General features: G+C 41.2%; 2 protein-coding genes across 6 annotated transcripts in view; both read left to right on the top strand.

The window, feature by feature from the left end:
- Window positions 1–3866, top strand: part of SELP (selectin P) — a 45128-nt gene extending 41262 nt beyond the window's left edge. For all 4 annotated transcript variants that reach the window (XM_028488695.1, XM_028488693.1, XM_028488694.1 and 1 more), the window contains 3 exons: window positions 1499–1529; window positions 2560–2615; window positions 3201–3866. In XM_028488695.1, coding sequence (XP_028344496.1) covers window positions 1499–1529; window positions 2560–2614 — 86 coding nt within the window. In that variant the 3' untranslated portion in view covers window position 2615; window positions 3201–3866. The remainder of the gene's footprint in view (window positions 1–1498; window positions 1530–2559; window positions 2616–3200) is intronic.
- A 2751-nt stretch (window positions 3867–6617) lies between these two features.
- F5 (coagulation factor V) overlaps window positions 6618–18631 on the top strand; it is a 76783-nt gene continuing 64769 nt past the window's right edge. For both annotated transcript variants that reach the window (XM_028488690.2, XM_028488691.2), the window contains exons 1-2: window positions 6618–6801; window positions 11069–11160. In XM_028488690.2, the coding sequence (XP_028344491.1) occupies window positions 6644–6801; window positions 11069–11160 (250 nt within the window). In that variant the 5' untranslated portion in view covers window positions 6618–6643. The remainder of the gene's footprint in view (window positions 6802–11068; window positions 11161–18631) is intronic.

The following is an 18631-nucleotide window of genomic DNA, read 5'->3' as shown; positions in this document are numbered from 1 at the left end:
CAATCCTCTTCTAATAAGCTAATGGGTCTCTTCATCTTTCCTCATGGAAAGTAGGTGGGGGTATCAGAGGGGTCAGGGATGCTCAAATCCAGGAACAGAAAGTGGCTATGTTAAAAGTACCTGCCAGCATTCTCATGGAATTGAGATTTCCACACCTATTTTTTTTAACATCTTTATTGGCGTATAACTGCTTTACAATGGTGTGTTAGTTTCTGCTTTATAACAAAGTGAATCAGTTATACATATACATATATCCCCATATCTCTTCCCTCTTGCGTCTCCCTCCCTCCCACCCTCCCTATTTTTAACTGCTCAGAGGAAGAACCCCTTGTTTCCTATTCTCATGCTCTCTCCCTTCACAAAGCCACCATCGCATTAGGCTGGTTTTCTAATGTTCCCTCATATGCTCTTCTGTGAGTGAGTAAATAGGACAATAGACAAACAATAACACTACTTAAAGACCAAAAAGCTACAACCATTCCCTCCTTGCAACATTTGTGCTTGGTTAACCAAATCCAGAAGGCAGAGGTGAGAGCTCCTAAGACCTGAATCCTAATCTCCATTACCATGTAGGAATCACCCTATTCCTGCATTTTCCCCAAGTTCTTTCTTTAGTTTTGAGACATTTCCAGGGAACCCTCTGAACCGTGGAGAGGGACCAGCAGCCACCCATCCTCCAATATCTTTATAATAAATAAATTCATTTGTGGAGATGGGGAATTTTCCCTTGACCTGTCCCAATTTGATTTTAAACTTTCTAGGATTCTATGGTCAAATACTAGGAAAATGCTGCATACTGTGTCCCTCCCCTGCAAATTCAAAGTGCACATTCATTATTACACTGAAGGCTCAGTCATGCCCTGTAATTAATATACTTGTTCATCTTCGTGTCACTTAATATTTTCTAAATGTATTTAGGCATGAGATGCTTTTCCTTCTTTATCTACCCATGGGATGATTGACAGACCTGCTGCCATGTTTAAAGTTTCCACTATCAGAGTCCATTGTTTGGATTAAGACAGAAGGCCCCCAATCACATATGTGATCAGGGGAGAAAAACATCCACTGTTATGTTGGTTTGGATTTGTTTACTCGCTTAGCTTGCCCAAATAACGACTGAGGGAGTGTGACAAAGGATGCAAACATAGAGGGCCTCCAGTGCCACAGAAATGAGTTTCGAGAACCAATGGTCTCAACAACAACCAAGAGTAGCAAAGAAGATGAAGGCAAGAAGCAGAGGTAGGAGGAGAGGTTGTTACTGAAAGGGAAGTGGAGAAAGATGAGCGGACTCTGGAGTTACATATCGTTGAACGTTTAATTTAGCCTAAAACAGGTCCCACCTCTTAGGGAGGGATGTTCCCTACACGTCTCTTATAATGAGCCCATCTGGAAATCAGTCTGCTGACTCCCCCCAATAATCCCTATCACTGATGGTCTTTCTCCCTCATCTCATTTTTTACTCTTAAACCAATCTTCTGTGTCTTCTTGCTTATTTCAGATGAAGGAAAAAGCCCCTTGAACCCTCAAAGGTAAGATGGAAATGTTTTATGATTAAGTTTTTCTAGTTTGACTTTTTAATTCACCGTAGTATGTCAGAATGATTATACAGATGACCCCTTTTTGAAACAAATCTTTGTCAATGTCCCCTTGACTAGTTCTGAAAATATACAGATATGTCCTAGCAATACACAATGTTTTTAAAAATCAATAGGTGCCCTAATGATAATATAAAGGAGCAATACAAGGGAAAGTGACTTGGAAATAAAATGCTAGAGCTGAGGCACTATACTAGCAGATGCTATGGGGTCATCAGATGCTTGTACCTTCTTTCAAATAGAATCACTATGAAGGCAACAGCATAAAGGTCAACTGAGAGGAATATTCTGTTAGTGATTCAAACAGTATCAGAACCATTGCCAACACCAACCTGATTTTTTTTTAATGATGAACAACTCTGGTAAAGAGTTGGAAAACCTGTTATTATCTTCCCTTAATTCACATGGCAATTACATTTTAAAAGATGCACAAAAATTTAATATTTATACGTAAAGCAGTTAAGTTGCAGGCTCAGAGATTTTTCACCTCCGTGAACGTAAAGTTATGTGGAGTGTGTAAGACAATTCTTTTGCGCCCCAGGCATATTAGGACATCCAGCACCCATGGCCCCTGCTTAAATGTCAATAGTAAGTCTCGATCATTATGAACATCAAAAAATGCCTATAGGGAGCAGTACTACCATTCTTTGAAAACTATTGCCACATGATCAAGTATCAAGGCTGGAATTTTATAATTCACCAAGAAGAAGCTGCAGCAGGGGCATAGCAAGTATTCAGTACCTAAAGCATCAACAATAACATGGGTATAAAGTGCAATGCAAATTACCCAGAGCTGTGAAGTGGGATCTTGAAAATCTCTTTGGTTTTATTCTTCTTTCCCACTAAAAGCAGAGAATTCCAGGGGTGGGATGGTAATCCATGGTCTCTGGAGGAACTATGTGCAGGACTGGGGCCAAGGACAAAGCATAATATGGCATGTCATCTTTGTGTTTCTCTTCTTTAGCCACCTAGGAACATATGGAGTTTTTACAAATGCTGCATTTGATCCAAACCCTTAAGGTAAGTTATCTATGAAAGTATTTCTGAAGAAAATAGAACAGTAGGGGAAAAAAGGAAGAATATAAAGCTTGACTTTTCTTTATATAATCATGAGTCACATTTTAACCATGTATTAAATGTTCAAACCATGCAGGAAATTGTGTTGGCAGTAGGGGACAGGTATAGAAGTAGAGTGACAATAGAAAGTGAGTTCATAAGAAGACTTCCATTTCCTCCAGGATAGAAATGTTCTAATTAGACATAACTTATGTCAGGATGTAGGACATTCAATTACTGGCTGCTAGGTGGTACTGATACGGCAGCTTTGCTTGCTCACCAGAAGTCACGAGTGCTAGAAAAATTGTACAGACTTTATGGAGCCAATTCCCTATGCGACCTGCTAGGAAAACAAAAGGAATATGGTAACTTCTCTCTCCTAAAAAGCTCAATGAATGGTTGAGTTTCCTAAGAGAAGTAGCCTAGGTGGCAGAATATCTGGAATCTAGAAAAAGATTGTACTAAGCCTTAGGGGGTACATAGGATGAGAGCTTTCTTTTATCTTTTTCGGGAAAATATAATTATTTTAATTTTTTGTCTCATTTTCAGAGACCTGTCCTTCTCTTGGTCACCTCACTCAAACTCCACAAGATCCTATTTTTGAACATCAGCCTTCCCGACAGACTTGACTGTAACTGTAGCTTATTTGCCGCAGTTTTCTGTAAATACTTGTGAATAAGGGGCATGGAATTTCCTTTAGATTAGCTCTGGACCAGAGCAGGACTGTACCACAAGCCCCAGCTCTCCACCCACCACCCCTTCCTGCTCCATTTCCTCTTCCTCCAACACAAGCCTCAGAACTGGGACTGAATGTTTCTGCCGTGGTCTGTGGGCTTTGCCCCAGCTGTCACTTGAGATACTAATTAACTAGAGCCTGGAGCATCTGACTCACCAGAAGACCAGACTGCAGAAAAATAAGAATGCCCCTTTATTTTGGGATTGGAGGAAATCATCCTCTACTTTGCTGGAAGGCAGGAGGCATCTCTGACTTGAGGGAATTTCTGTAGGATTTCCTGGGTCTTCACTGCTTGCTGTTTGTGAAGGCTTTTAGACCTCTGCTGCAAGGCTTCAAGAGAAGCCTCTGGATGGCACCAGAGGCTGCAGAAGACTAAGAATCAAGACAGGAAGGTACAGGTCACTGCAGACCTTCCCTCCACCGGTCATTCTCCCCCAGAGGACTCAAAGACCAATACTCGAATGTCTAATTAAAAGGATTCCTCCAAATGCCTTGTTCTATTATTTGACATTTTGTTGAATAAGATCTGTGTCCGTCACTTTGCATACATGAATGTAATGCACAATCACAGTAGTACCAATTACAAGCTCAACCCTTCAGTGAGCAAATATGTATCTTACCACCACCATAAACACACAAGAAAATCAGAGAAGCAGAAAAATGTCTTCATCACCTGAGTGTGTTTTACACGTTCTTTAATTCACATGCTTAATAAATAGGTTATTGAAAGTTACACAGTAGTTGTCTGAAACTGATACAAAAAATATAGAGCCAAACAATATAGTTGTCCTCTCTGTGAAATGTGAGGCAATGAACATGTCCCACAGACTAGGTAAACATGCAAATAAAGATGCAAATAAAACACACAAATAAAAATGGTGAAAGTCTAACTAAAGGTTACAAAATTTTGCAAGAATTTTGGTAGTAACCTTGGGATTTAGGGACACATTGCTTTTTTTTTTTTTACAGTATAATTGCTTCACAATGGTGTGTTAGTTTCTGCTGTATAACAAAGTGAATCAGCTATATGTATACATATATCCCCATATCTCCTCCCCCTTGCGTCTCCCTCCCTCCCACCCTCCCATCCCACCCCTCTAGGTGGTCACAAAGCACCGAGCTGATCTCCCTGTGCTATGCGGCTGCTTCCCACTAGCTATCTATCTTACATTTGGTAGTGTATTTATGTCCATGCCACTCTCTCACTTCGTCCCAGCTTACCCTTCCCCCTCCCCGTATCCTCAAGTCCATGCTCTAGTAGGTCTGGGGACACATTGCTTTTAAAAAGTTTCACTCATATACTGTACATAGCGTCTCTGACTGCTTACTTTATGCCGATCACTAGGCTCCGTGTTATAGGACGAAGATTATCACCCTGTCTCCTGAGTCAGAATCTACCTTTTGTAAAATCGTCCCAGGGAATTCTGATGGTTTATCAGCTTTGTGAACCACTGATATTACAGATACAGAAAGATAAGGCACTCACTGTTCCTGTTCTTGAATAGTTTATAATCTAGTTGGGGACACAATAGACACCAATACAAAGTGATAGAGAGTAATCAACATCAGTATGTTATTTGAAGAGTGTGGTAGGAATTCATAAAATGGAAAAGTCAATTTGGCCCAGAATCAAGGAGATAGAACTCTGACTGGACTTCAGAGAGTGGACAGTCTGAGTTGATCAAATAATATCAGCCAAGAAGCAAAGACGGAGACCACATGTTGAGGAGACTAAAGACATCATAGAGATCTCATGTGAGGTGCTAGGTTACAATTTATTGACTCTGTTGAGACAAATCATAGAAGCTTGGAGGCATGTAGATTCAGGGGACCCAGGATAAGTCATAATGATGCTTCAGACAAGATAATTCTCAGATTCTCTATAAATAGCAAAATCATATCTTAAGGCCATGTGAAACAGCCAGATCCTCCGAGATACATAAATAGCCCTGGAGGCAGGAAAAATATAATCATAATAATCAACACGTGCTGTGTGCTCTCCAACTGCTAGGAATGATATACTTCACGGTGTTCTTTTATCCTCCCAACCACCCTATCGGAAAAAACTATTATTATCATCCCTGTTTTGTAGGTGTCAAAATTGAGATCCAGAGATGTTGTGTAACTTATCCAAGAGAACATAGCTAGTAAGTGGGATTGAAATCTGGTCTGATTCTCTCAGTGAAGCTCTTTAAGCCCTCTCCTCTGTCACAGCCTTAGGTGGCCACAGGCCCTTATCAAGACAGAACTGTGCAACAGAGAAAGACAAATATCCTATATCGCTTATATGTGGAATCTTAAAAAAATGATACAAATGAACTTACTTACAAAACAGAAATAGACTCACAGACATAGAAAACAAACTTATGGTTACCAAAGGGGAAGGGGGGAGCAATAAATTAAGAGTTTGGCATTAAAATATACACACTACTATATATGAAATAGGTAATCAACAAGGACCTACTGTATAGCACAGGGAACTCTACTCAATATTTCCACATATAGTGGAAAATAATCTAAAAATTATACGTATATATATATATATATATATATATGAATCACTTTGCTGTATACCTGATACTAACACAACATTGAATCAACTATATTTCAATATACATATATATTTTTTAAAAGACAGAACTGTGCATGGGTAGAAGTCAGTAAAGTGGGCCAGGCCAGCAGGCCCCATTCACGTGACCATCCCCTTGCTTCCTCACCACCTGAAAATACAATATTTCTGTGCCCAGTAACAGGGCATAGGGCCCTCTTCCTCAGATCAGAAGGAGACAAGTGTGGTAAAAGGATTTGGGTCCCACTCTGCCCTGGGAATTGCAGAGTGCCTGGTAAGTGTGAACTCTGCCCCAGGCAGTGTTTATGGGTGGCGGGGTCAGGTGAGGGGCTACTGAGTCGTGGGGTTAGCAGATGGAAGCTGGGAGGACATGTTGCCCCGTCTCATGAATCCCTGAGCACTGCCCTGCCTCCTAGAGCCGCTGATGGCTGCCCTTTCTTCAGTCACTAACCTCGTTGCTCTCCTTAATACCTCCTGTCATCTGGAGCAGTGACCTAGTCAACCCCAGCCTGGAAAGGCCCCAGGAGGTGGGAACAGCGCAGGCTGCAGCTGCCGCGACGCCTGGGGGAGCTGAAGAGGAGGAGGACACTGCCACCCGCCGCCTCGCGGCGCTCACTGCAGTCCCGACAGCGGCCAAGCCCGGCCAAGCTGGGCGCAATCGGCTGAGGCAGAGGCAGGAAAGGAACCATGTTCCCAGCTTGCCCTTGCCTCTGGGTCCTCGTGGTCCTGGGCTCCAGCTGGGCAGGCTGGGGGAGCCTAGGGGCTGAAGCAGCGCGGCTAAGGCAGTTCTACGTGGCTGCTCAGAGCATCAGCTGGAACTATCTCCCCGAGTCCACAAACCTTAGGTAAGGCAGGCATGGCGACCGGTGGGCTTCTCCAGGGAGGACAATCTATTTCTTTTAGAGAGCATTCCCTTTGCAATTGCATTGCTTTTTTTTTTTAACTTCAGGTAGGTAAAAACAATTAATAGAAGAGTATAATGAATAAAATAAGCTTGGTGGATGCTCATTTTGCCTCCAATAATACAAGTTTATCATTCTGAGGATATAGAAAATATTGTTTGACTGGCTAGATGCTGTTTCAAGTTTGCTGTTAATACAGTTTTGTCAGTATGATTGATCGTTGATTTAATATATTGATTGATTCAAAAGCACCAGGTACCTACCTCTTCACTCCTGTTCCAGATTTTTAGTAGTCTAGTATTTTATTAAACTTCTAGTTACATATTATTTATTCCATGCCCACATAACTTCATCTTCTAAAACTAAAGGTATACACTGTGTACTTTATTATAAGCAGGTTATTCGATAACAACTGCCATAATTTTGTTGTTTTCTTATAAATGACTTTCAAAACATCATCAGTTCATAAAAATGCAACATTGTTGTTCTTTTACCTTTTTTCTGCTTCGTGTGATTCTTCATTTTTCTCTCATTCTTAATCACTCCCTGGGATATGGTCTACTCTGGCTATTTTGATAGAGTCACTATTAAAAGGTATATGTGACTTAGAGGGGGGTTAAATAATAAAACTTTGAGTTGCAAACTATTTTTCCTAATTGAAAGGTTAAAAATAAGACTTCACAGAAATTAAACAAATCATAGGTTCTACTCAATATTTCCAGTTAGTTATGTTTTTATTTCTTTTAATGGTAAACCTCTTAGCGTGACTTGTTTTTTTTTTTAACTTAACATCACAGTTTAAGCGATTGTGAAAGATGTGTTCCTCTTTTACAGTTTCGAAACCAAAGCAATCTGCCAAGAAAATATTGTAATGTTTTAAGCCTCTTAGTGTATAACATTACCCTTTCAAAATCTTTTCTTTGTAATTGGGTTATTTTGTAGAGCATTGCCTCTTGGTCTTATAATAATAAGAAGTCCCTCTTTTTTTTTATACAAAAAAAAAGAGGGACTTCTTATTTAAATATTGTACATTTAAATACATTTAAAATATTGTATCTCAAGGTGATAATCTAGGTCACACCCACACCCTTAGAGAACTGCTGCTAACTAAAACCCCAAAGGAAGTAGCAGTCTTTCCAACATTAATTGTCCTGCTCTTGGGTGGAACACTAACTTGGTTGCTGGCTTTCCTGTATCACACTGTGCTTATGCTTTGGAGTTTGTTCTTTCTTCTGTAATTAACAACAAGAATAACAAGCAGAATTGTGGAGGCAGAATCACATAGGGCAAAACCCTGATTCATATGGTGAATTCACATAGGAAGCCATGATTGGTCATCCTATCCTTTCTGTGGCTGAGTTTCCAGAATTCTGGGAAGAGTTGTTCCTCTGGTATCAATTATTGAGTCAAAACCATACAGCGATAATCCAGACCAACTGTCCATATTTTTGAACCTCAAATCATGTCATTTCTTTCTAGTACTTTTATGTGAAAAATCTAACCTTGTATCTGGCTGCTTAAACTAAGAACTTGTTCTAAATTGTCCTACACCTAGAGCTAATGATACTCACTATAAAGAAATCAACATAGACAACTCCATCCTTTGCTAAAGTGTATTTTAGCACAAAGCAAAGATCTTTCCTTATTTCATGCAATATTGGCAGGACAGTGCCTTTTAGAGGTGAAATATATCTTTTATTCTTGCTCTGGGGCTGAAGTGAATGTTTTTGAAAATTTCCCTAAGGAAACATGTTCAATCACATGTATATAGTAACAGATATTGAAAAAAATACATATATATTTTTCCTCAAGTATTCTAGATTTATATGATTTTATTATGAATAAATCATCCTTAAATAGTCCTCATAAATGGAAAATTCATCATGCATATTGTTTGAATTCATGTCATCTTTAACTTTCAGACAAATTATTTTCCAATAGCAATTCAATTGTTCAAATTAAAATAAATATACCTCAGTATGCACACATAATATACACAGGGAAACATATTAGGAAACACACCTCTATTAAAATTACTCCACATAAAAGACTAATTTAAAAAATAATAATAAAAATAAATAAGGGCTTCCCTGGTGACGCAGTGGTTGAGAGTCCACCTGCCGATGCAGGGGACAAGGGTTCGTGCCCCGGTCCGGGAAGACCCCACATGCCGCGGAGCGGCTGGGCCCGTGAGCCATGGCCGCTGAGTCTGCGCGTCCGGAGCCTGTGCTCCGCAACGGGAGAGGCCACCACAGTGAGAGGCCCACGTACCGCAAAACAAACAAACAAAAAGACTAATTTTTCTTAGTAAAGATTTTATACTGTCACCTATACTGTATTTAAAGATCTAGGGTTAGGGGGCTTCCCTGGTGGCGCAGTGGTTGAGAATCCGCCTGCCGATGCAGGGGATACGGGTTCGTGCCCCGGTCCGGGAAGATCCCACATGCCGCGGAGCGGCTGGGCCCGTGAGCAAAAAAAAAAAAAAAAAAAGATCTAGGGCTAGGGACGGGAGCTACGTATCAATTGTACATAAAACTAAACACACAAAATTACCACCACAGATAAATAAAAATGGACCTCCACATTAGGGACACAAACTAACATACAGAATCCTAGGGTTCTTGGGCTCTAAAAACTCTATGAGGTTGTTTAATTCATTTTCAACTTTCATGTTTTAACTTCTTACTTTTCCCCACACGCAAAGCACCAATACCCCTAGCAAATAGTGTCTAGTTTCTACTTGAATGCTTCCAGTGACTGAGAACCCACCACCTTCAAAAGCTAATACTTACTCATGCCTCCTTTAATTCTGCTTCCAAATATTAACACAGTTCTTGTATCTTACATTTTAAAATTATGAGAATGACTATAATTACAGATTTTTCTGCTCACCGGGAAAACCTGAAAGCTAAAATCCAATTTTCATTATATTTTAAAAATACTACTAGATAACATGCATTGAATATTTACAATGTGCCAGCTCTAAACCTTTTGTAGGTATTAACTTATTTAAAACTTGTAACAGTTCTGTGAGGGAGATTTTACTATTAGTCCCAGCTCACAATTACAGAAACAGAGGCACAAATTGATTAAATAAACTTTTCAAGGTTATATAGTTAACAAGGGGTAGACACAGGATTCAAACCCAGACACTCTGAATTTACAACCAGTTCTCTTAGCTTCTGTGCTACATAGACGTCATGGCAAATGTGATTAGTATCCCTCTCTGTTACACCCTAATTATAGTGGGGCCACTCTCTGGATTAGGAAGCATAACAAAGCCAATATGGGCAACTGGTTTAGACATTGGTAAGAAATTTCCCCTAATTATCTTTCCTTCATCTTTGAGTTTAAGACAAGGATAGGAATCATGTGCCCATCTTTAGAGACACTGAAGAAAAAGATGGGAAAGTATCCCAGTACTCTCCCTGCTGCCCTCTCTCTGAATTTTTAACCATGAAAACAGTCATTCCTTGGTATCTGTGGATATGGAACCCACAGATACAGAGGGCTAACTGTACTAATCTGTTTTCTATAAGGGACTTGAACATCTACAGATTTTGGCGTCCAGGGTCATCCTGGAACCAACCTCCCACAGATACCAAGGGATGACTGTACAATGGTTTTTGAATCCTGGCTTTGCCATTATCAACTGATTCTCCTTGGGCAAGTTACTTAAACTTTCCGAGACTTAGTTTTTTCATTTGTTTGTTTCCTATATGAATCTCAGGGCCTTGACTCCATTAGCTATCTTCAACTTCTCAGCGAGAAATAGAGTCCACCAAATCAATAGTTCTTTACAATGTTCCCCAGTCACAGAAGACTGTGTTTGATTGATAAGTTGAAAAACAGCTCACATATTTATTCATAAGGGATTTGGTCATGCCTTTAATCATTTAAAATCTAAGCCTAAAGTTTGGGTTCACACTATCATCTTGGGTTCTATTTTAGAAAATTGATTCTGAGTAACAGGATTGGTTAGGGCAGACTAAATTTGTGAAAGAATGGTTATCACAACAGAATATTCTTGAAGACACCAATAATTATTTTATTAACTTCGCTTATTGTTCATATTTATAAGACCTTGGGCTTCTAAACTGCAGTTAAAAATACTGTTATTTCTAGTAAAAGTCTGAGGACATGAGATATATTTTGCTGCAATGTGCGAAGTAGATGTCATGTAAGCCTTTCAAATTTATTTTATTTCCAGTTCGAATACTTTTGCAACCTCCTTTAAGAAAATTGTCTACAGAGAGTATGAAGCATATTTTCAGAAAGAAAAACCACGATCCAGAACTTCAGGTATGCCTGAAATATATTTTTCAATTTTAAAGATAAAGCTCTATGGATAATTTTATATTCATATGTATCTAAAATATTCATTTAGTGATATTTTATAGAAACGTGTATTTTTGTTATTTTGGTTAGATAATTGGTAGGGCTCTTATTCATAGTATTGAGAATTGAGAAAAGCAAAGCATTAAGCCAAACTAGGGGCCCTTCTGAGCATGGGGCCCTGTGCAATTTCATGGGTCTCATGCCCATGAAGCTAGCTGTTTTTAACTGTGATTTAAAAAAAAGCTAAACAAAACTTCTAAGTGTTTGAATTTTTATTCATTCATCTAACAAACTATTATTGAACACCTGCTGTGGGTGCTCAATTGAACTAGGCACTACGGATGAACTAGGCACTATGGATGCCACACTGGACAAGAGAGACACATCTCCTGCCTTCCTGGAGCTTATGGTCTAGTTTAATGAGCACAGATGAGCCTTAGCAAATGATCATTTGCTGGGTCCCTAGACTCATTTAAAGGAACTGTATATAGCTGATTCTTTTGCATCTATCTTTCCCATCTCTTCTGTTTTATTTAGTGTGATGTATATAACAGCTATAATTTTTAGACAAAAATCTCCTCTTTTTTTCCTCACCTCTTTTTTAACTAAGGAAAGTAGGCTGAATGGGTTTCTGGGATCGTAAATATGGTAACATAGTTCACAGAACTGATAAAGGCCATTAAGAGAGAACTTCCTCCAGTTAGGTCCCCTAATCAGTAATTCACTCATCCTTCCCCGCAACCAGGTGAAGACCTGTCATCTTCCCCAGACTCGTCCTTCTATCTCTTTTATTCTCTCCACCTTGTTCTGCCTCCTCCTCGGATCTCCCTTTATCTTCTATCTTTCCTTAATTGGAGCCTTCTCTTACGTCAAAAATCCTCAACAATAAAACAGAACACAACTTATGTTCAAATTAACATCCCGTCTCAAAAAAAAAATCTCCCCTTGATCTGTCTGCCTTTTCTCCCCTTTCCTTCACTACCAATTTCCTGTTTGATTGGTGCATTTCATTCTCTATCATATCAAATTACTCTCCAAAAAGGGGCCCCATGACCTCTTAGATGCCAGACTAATGGTTTCTTTCCAGTTATTTTCCCACGTGACATTACTAGGACATGTAATGCTCCCCCTTCTTGAAACTCTCTCTTTACCTGGTTTCCCTGGTGCCACTTCCCCTGCTAACGGAGATGAAATGGAAGTGAATGGAAGGTGAGGAAATGTAAGTAGGAGGAACTTACACAGATAACTCTTTCCTGAAACTTGGCTCCAAATGGGAGGAGAAATAGGGTAGTTCTGGGAGGGAATGAGGGGTTTAAGGATATTTTAAGAGTTTTATTTAAAAAAGAATGACAGTGACTTAAAATATCTAAGTGCTCAAGGGAAGAATCCAATAGAAAAGGAGAGGATAAAAACATCTGAGGGAGAAAAATTGATGGAACCAGACTCAGAAGAAACAGGAAGTGATGTGATTCAAAGCTGGGTTGGATCAGCCTGAGGTGGAAGAGATATTAACGTTCATGGGGGGCTGGGTGGGGAGCCTGGCAAGGGACCAGGTGAGTAACCTTTTATTAATAAGTTTACTAATAAAATTAAGTTTGTCATTTTGGTCAGGAAATTAAAGGATCTCCTGTCCTCTACAGACTCTGTAGTCTATTCATTTTTACAGATCCAGCTTCAAGCTTAGTATGTACAGTAGATATTTAAGAACTATTTAGTTAAATTAAGTTGTAAGTGGGTAAAGGGAAGACGAGCTGGGAAACATATTCATTAGGCCTGGGAAAAGAGGAATTGGGCAGAGATTCAGAGCTCTCCTTTTTGTGACTTTTGCCAAGTTCACTGAATTTGAATGTGCTGTGTCAGCCATTGTGCTGAGTGCAGTAAGGGATAGAAGGACCAGTGCCAGGCTGCAGACTGCCTTTTAGGTCAGGCGTCCCCAACCCCCGGGCTACAGACTGGTACCAGCCTGTGGCCTGTTAGGAACCGGGCTGCACAGCAAGAGGTGAGCAGGGAGCCAGAGAAGCTTCATCTGTATTTACAGCCGCTCCCTATTGCTCACATTACCGCCTGAGCTCCGCCTCCTGTCAGATCATTAGATTCTCACAGGAGCGCGAACCCTACTGTGAACTGCGCATGCGAGGGATCTTGCACAGCAAGAGGTGAGCAGGGAGCCAGAGAAGCTTCATCTGTATTTACAGCCGCTCCCTATTGCTCACATTACCGCCTGAGCTCCGCCTCCTGTCAGATCATTAGATTCTCACAGGAGCGCGAACCCTACTGTGAACTGCGCATGCGAGGGATCTAGGTTGTGCACTCCTTAGGAGAATCTAATGCCTGATGATCTGAGGTGGAGCTGAGTCAGTGATGCTAGTGCTGGGGAGCGGCTGCCAATACAGATGATCATTAGCAGAGAGGTTTGACTGCAGGGAGACCATAATAAATCAATTGCTTGCAGACTCATATCAAAACCCTATCAGTGAGTGGCAAGTGACAATTAAGCTGCATCTTACAGAGTAGACCGGACATAAGCAACACACTTTGGGTGTCACTGTCTCCCAACACCCCCAGATCGGACCGTCTAGTTGCAGGAAAACAAGTGCAGGGCTCCCACTGATTCTGCATTATGGTGAGTTGTATAATTATTTCATTATATATTACAGTGTAATAATAATAGAAATAAAGTGCACAATAAATGTAATGCGCTTGAATCATCCCAAAACCATCCCCCGCCCTGGTCCGTGGAAAAACTTTCTTCCACAAAACCAGTCCCTGGTACCTAAAAGGTTGGGGACTGCTGTTTTAGGTGATACAGAGGCATCAGTCACTTTTTAAAATTAATTTTTATTAGAGTATGGTTGCTTGTTGCGGAGCACAGGCTCCAGACACGCAGGCTCAGCGGCCATGGCTCACGGGCCCAGCCGCTCCGCGGCACGTGGGATCCTCCCGGACCGGGGCACGAACCCGTGTGCCCTGCATCGGCAGGTGGACTCTCAACCACTGCATCACCAGGGAAGCCCCTTTGTGCTCATTTTTGAAGAGGAGAAGACTGTGACCAAAATCCTTGGAGATGATTAATTTTGTAGTGATTTCCTGATTCAACCTCATAAGTTAGAAGTAGACCTTGATAGTTGATTTATGTTTAAGCCTGGTACACTTAAAATATTACCTTTCTGTCAACCCCAGTGTATCTCATAACATATTTTTTTTATGTGAACTCTGAGGCATTTTAACATTCATTTTCATGCAACCTCTTCCTGAACTCCCAAAGTTGCTTAATTATGAACCCCTGGAATGCAGGGGTGGTGTCTTATTCATCTCTGTATCCCTATAATAATTGATACTAGGAGGCAAACCTGATGTAAAGGAAAAGTCTCAGATTTTTAATAAGATCTGGTGTGAACACTGCCACTGACTATGTGGCCTTCCACATTCCATTGCCTAGTTCTGTGTTCTTTGTACCTTTTGCTTATTTCCTGCTCCACCCATCTGGTGGGTATGATTCTAGCCACATGCCCCATTTCTACAGCATGAACCCAGAAGTTATTGTAAATGCAGGTGGGGCTAAGGCTACAGGACTGGAGGTCTGATGAGACACCTGTCCAGTGAGGTTTGTGGACATGTGGACAGGTGGAGGGGCCAGGCTCATTTTCAGAAATCCTGTCTTGGGCTCTAAAACGGCTAGTTTTGATTCTCTGTGTATTTTCCAGGAAGATTATGAAATGTTTGTCCCCAAAGGGGTTTTATATTAACAGCAACAATGGGCTGCCCTGTATTATGCAACACATTATTCACCTGAGAGCAGGGGATTGCATTAGCTGACCTCCTGCAGTCCTTTCCAACTCCAAAACTGCAAGAAATTGGGTACATGCTGTGCTAACTTCCTGGGATTTCAAGATAGGCCACTCCTTCCCCCAATTTGGCTTTGGGCACTGAGGAGAGGGTGGAAAAGGTCTTAGGCCATGTGGCTAATGGAGGAACTAAACAGCAGCTCAAACAACATTCAGCCATGTGTTTGCCTACATGCATGAAGGTATTTGGTTTGTATTTATAAAAACATCCCTTTGTTTTGCTTTAATTCTGAAGAAGCAGATAGGGAGGCTAAATAAATATTCCAAAGAACTCATTGCAGTAAGAGGTTAAATAACTTAGAAGACTTATCCTGGGCATCTGGCATTTGCAGCCATGTGATGCCAACAAACAAATCAACCGAGCAAGGCAACCACGGCAACAAAATGCAGTGGACAATGTGACAGCAGTCAGCACCTGATTGGGCTCAGGGGCATTCTGGGCTGTGGGAGTAGCCAGTGGGGACTTCTGCTGGGAGTTAGGACTGAGGGTAGCAGCCAGAAGAGAGGGGTCAGCCAGTGGAGTCACATGTGGCCAGGAGTAAAAAATGGTGTGGACATTGGGACTGTTCCAGGAAAGTGGGGGATCTGACCCACCCTGCAGAAGGTGCGAAAGAAAGCTTTGGTTCAAGAGTCCAGAGAACTGAGTTCTACACCCGGCAATGCCACCCAGTCACTCTCCGCACCCACTTCCCAGGCTTTGTAACCATCTCTATAATGAGGATTAAACTATGTGGGCTCCATGGTCCTGTGAAGAACTAACATAAAAACACACAAACAAAAAGCTTCAGGCACAAGGTCAATATAAACTCTAGGACTGGAGTTCAGTGAAAGGAATAAGTGGGTGGAAAGATAGGAGTTGGGGAAAGATAGGACCTCTATCTCAGAGATCACATTTTATCAGTGCTAATAGGAAATTAGTTTTCTATTGCTGCAACACATTACCACAAACTTAGGGGCATAAAACAACACAAATTTATTATCTTAGAGTTCTTGAGGCCAGAAGTCCAAAATGAGTTTCACTGGGTTAAAATCAAGGTGTTCGTAGAGCTCTATTCCTTCTGGAGGCTCTAGAGGAGAAATGCTTCCTTGCCTTTTCCAGTTACTAGAAGCCACCTGCACTAATGGGCTCATGGCCCCTTCCTCCATTTTCAAAGCCAGCAGGTAGCATCTTCCAACTGCTAACTCAGATACTCCTGCATCCCTTTTATGAGAGATTTTATGATTACATTGGGCCCACCTGGATAATCTAGGAAACTCCCCATCACAACATCTTTAATTTAATCACACCCACAGAATCCATTTTGCCATATAAAATAGCATATTCATGGGTCCCAGGGATTAGGACAGGGACATCTCTGGGAGGCCATTATCCTGCCTACCACACCCACCAAACAAAACCCTCCCACAACATCCTCCATTTCAGAGAATGGCACCCTCATACACCCAGCCCTTAAAGCCAGAACCTCACCAACCATCCATGGCAACTTGATCTCCCTCATCCTCCACTCCATGTTCAACCCATCAAGTCCTGACAATTTGATTTCCTAAATAGCTCTCTAATACGTTCTCTCCTTACGATCTCCATTGCCCTAAACTTAAACTAAGTTAAGGCACCAACATCTCTCTCCTGGAGCCTTCCATCTATTCTCTCAACATTCACTCTGGTTTCTCCCCAGATCACACTCCACAAATGCAGCCAGACGTTTAAAAACCAATATGTGGTTCATGTCACATCCCTGCTTCCAGATACTCTTACGTTAAAAAGCAAAAGTCTAAGAGGCCTACAAGGCCCTATGTGACTGGACCTCTGACCATGCCTTTGGCTTCACTTTCTGCCTATCTCTCTTACCTACTAAGCTCTACCTTCCCATGGCTGTCAGTTCTCTGAATAGGCCAAGTTTTCTGGCACCTCAGGGCCTTTGCACATGCTAATCCCACTCCCTGGAATGTCCTCGTCTATCCCTTTGCCTCTTTGCCTTTGGACTTCAGTTAATGCATCACTTCCTCAGAGAAGCATTTCCCAACCCTGATTCCCTCCCTGCCTCTAAGATTAGACTAGATGCCTCTGTCAAATGCTCTTAAGAGAATCCTGTACTTTTCTTTCATAATATGAACCACAGTTTGTAATTCAATATTTGTGTGATCATTTGTTAAAATCTGTCTTTCCTTCTATTTTCTAAGCTCTGTGAAGGCAGGGGGGTACATCTGTTTTACTCACCATTTCAATTCTAACACCTAGGATAATGTGAGCACTCAATATTTGTTGAATGAATGAATAACTACAAGGTGGGGGGCTGCAATACAAAGAGGTGGTTAAAAGCTCAGTATCTAGAATCACACAGATTTAAGTTTAAATCATGGCTCTGCCTCTAATTATCTGTATAATATTGGGCAAGATATTTAAATTCTCTGAGGCTCAGTTTCCTCATCTATAAAATAAAGATCTTAATATCTACCTTAAAGATGTATTGGGAGGTTTAATGTAAGGACTTAGAGTGCTCAAATATATCAAGAGGGACGTTTATAATTATCGCCACTGCAAACAAATGCCAGTTGAACTCCATGACTACTGTAACTTCCCTCTCCTGCTCCTGTGATTCCTAATGGGCAGAAGCCAAACCCATGAGAGCTTATGGATGGCTTGGAAGTGAGAACAGTCAATTGTCTGAAAGAGGACTTTTGGTGACAGGTTCTCAAGCTTTAGAGGACATCAGAATCACTCAGGAGCACACATCTAAAATGCAGGTTCCCAAACCCCACCTCCAGAGACTCAGGTTCATTGAGGCTGAGATAGTATTTACTTGGGAGTCTGCCTTTTAGTTAGGCCCTCACTGATTCTGATGCAGAGCATCCAAGGACTACACTTTGGGAAATTCTAATATATGATTCTTCAAAAATCTGACTCAAATATCAACTCTTCCCTTAACTCCGCAGACAGAACTGGTCCTTCATCCTCTCTGCTCCCGTAGCACTTGGCCCGTATCTCAGCAGTAGCTCCTACCGAATGTCTATCTCTAAACCAGCTTGTGATCCTCTTAGGGACAGGGACGGGTGCCTTATTTATCCATGTGGCCCCAGAGCCTAGCACAGTGCCTGGGATGTAGTAAGTGAAACCTCACTCTTGATTTCTGCACCCTAACCTGCTCTCCCCGCTGTGTTCCCATCAAAGTAACTGATAACATTATTTATCCAGTCGCTCAGATCAAAAACCTTGGTGTCATCCTTGACTTCTCTCTCTCAAGTGCCACATCCAACTCCTCAGCAAATTTGCTGGCTCTACTGTTGAAATGTCCAGAATCCAACCTCTTCTTCCCACTTCATTGCTACACATGCTGGCCCAATACACTGTTGTCTCTCATTTACACCACCTGTTCTGCTTCCACTCTTGTCACTACACAGAATATTTTCTACACAGCAGCTAGGATGAACTTTGAAAAAAATTTCATTTATTTATTTATTTATGCAGCAGGTTCTTATTAGTTATCTATTTTATACATATTGGTGTATATATGTCCATCTCAATCTCCCAATTCATCACACACACACACACACACACACACACACACACACAGCGCTTTCCCCCCTTGGTG

This window comes from Physeter macrocephalus, chromosome 4 (genome assembly GCF_002837175.3).
Source record: "Physeter macrocephalus isolate SW-GA chromosome 4, ASM283717v5, whole genome shotgun sequence".
NCBI classification, from domain to species: domain Eukaryota; kingdom Metazoa; phylum Chordata; class Mammalia; order Artiodactyla; family Physeteridae; genus Physeter; species Physeter macrocephalus.
This window is presented reverse-complemented; position numbering and strand designations above follow the sequence as displayed.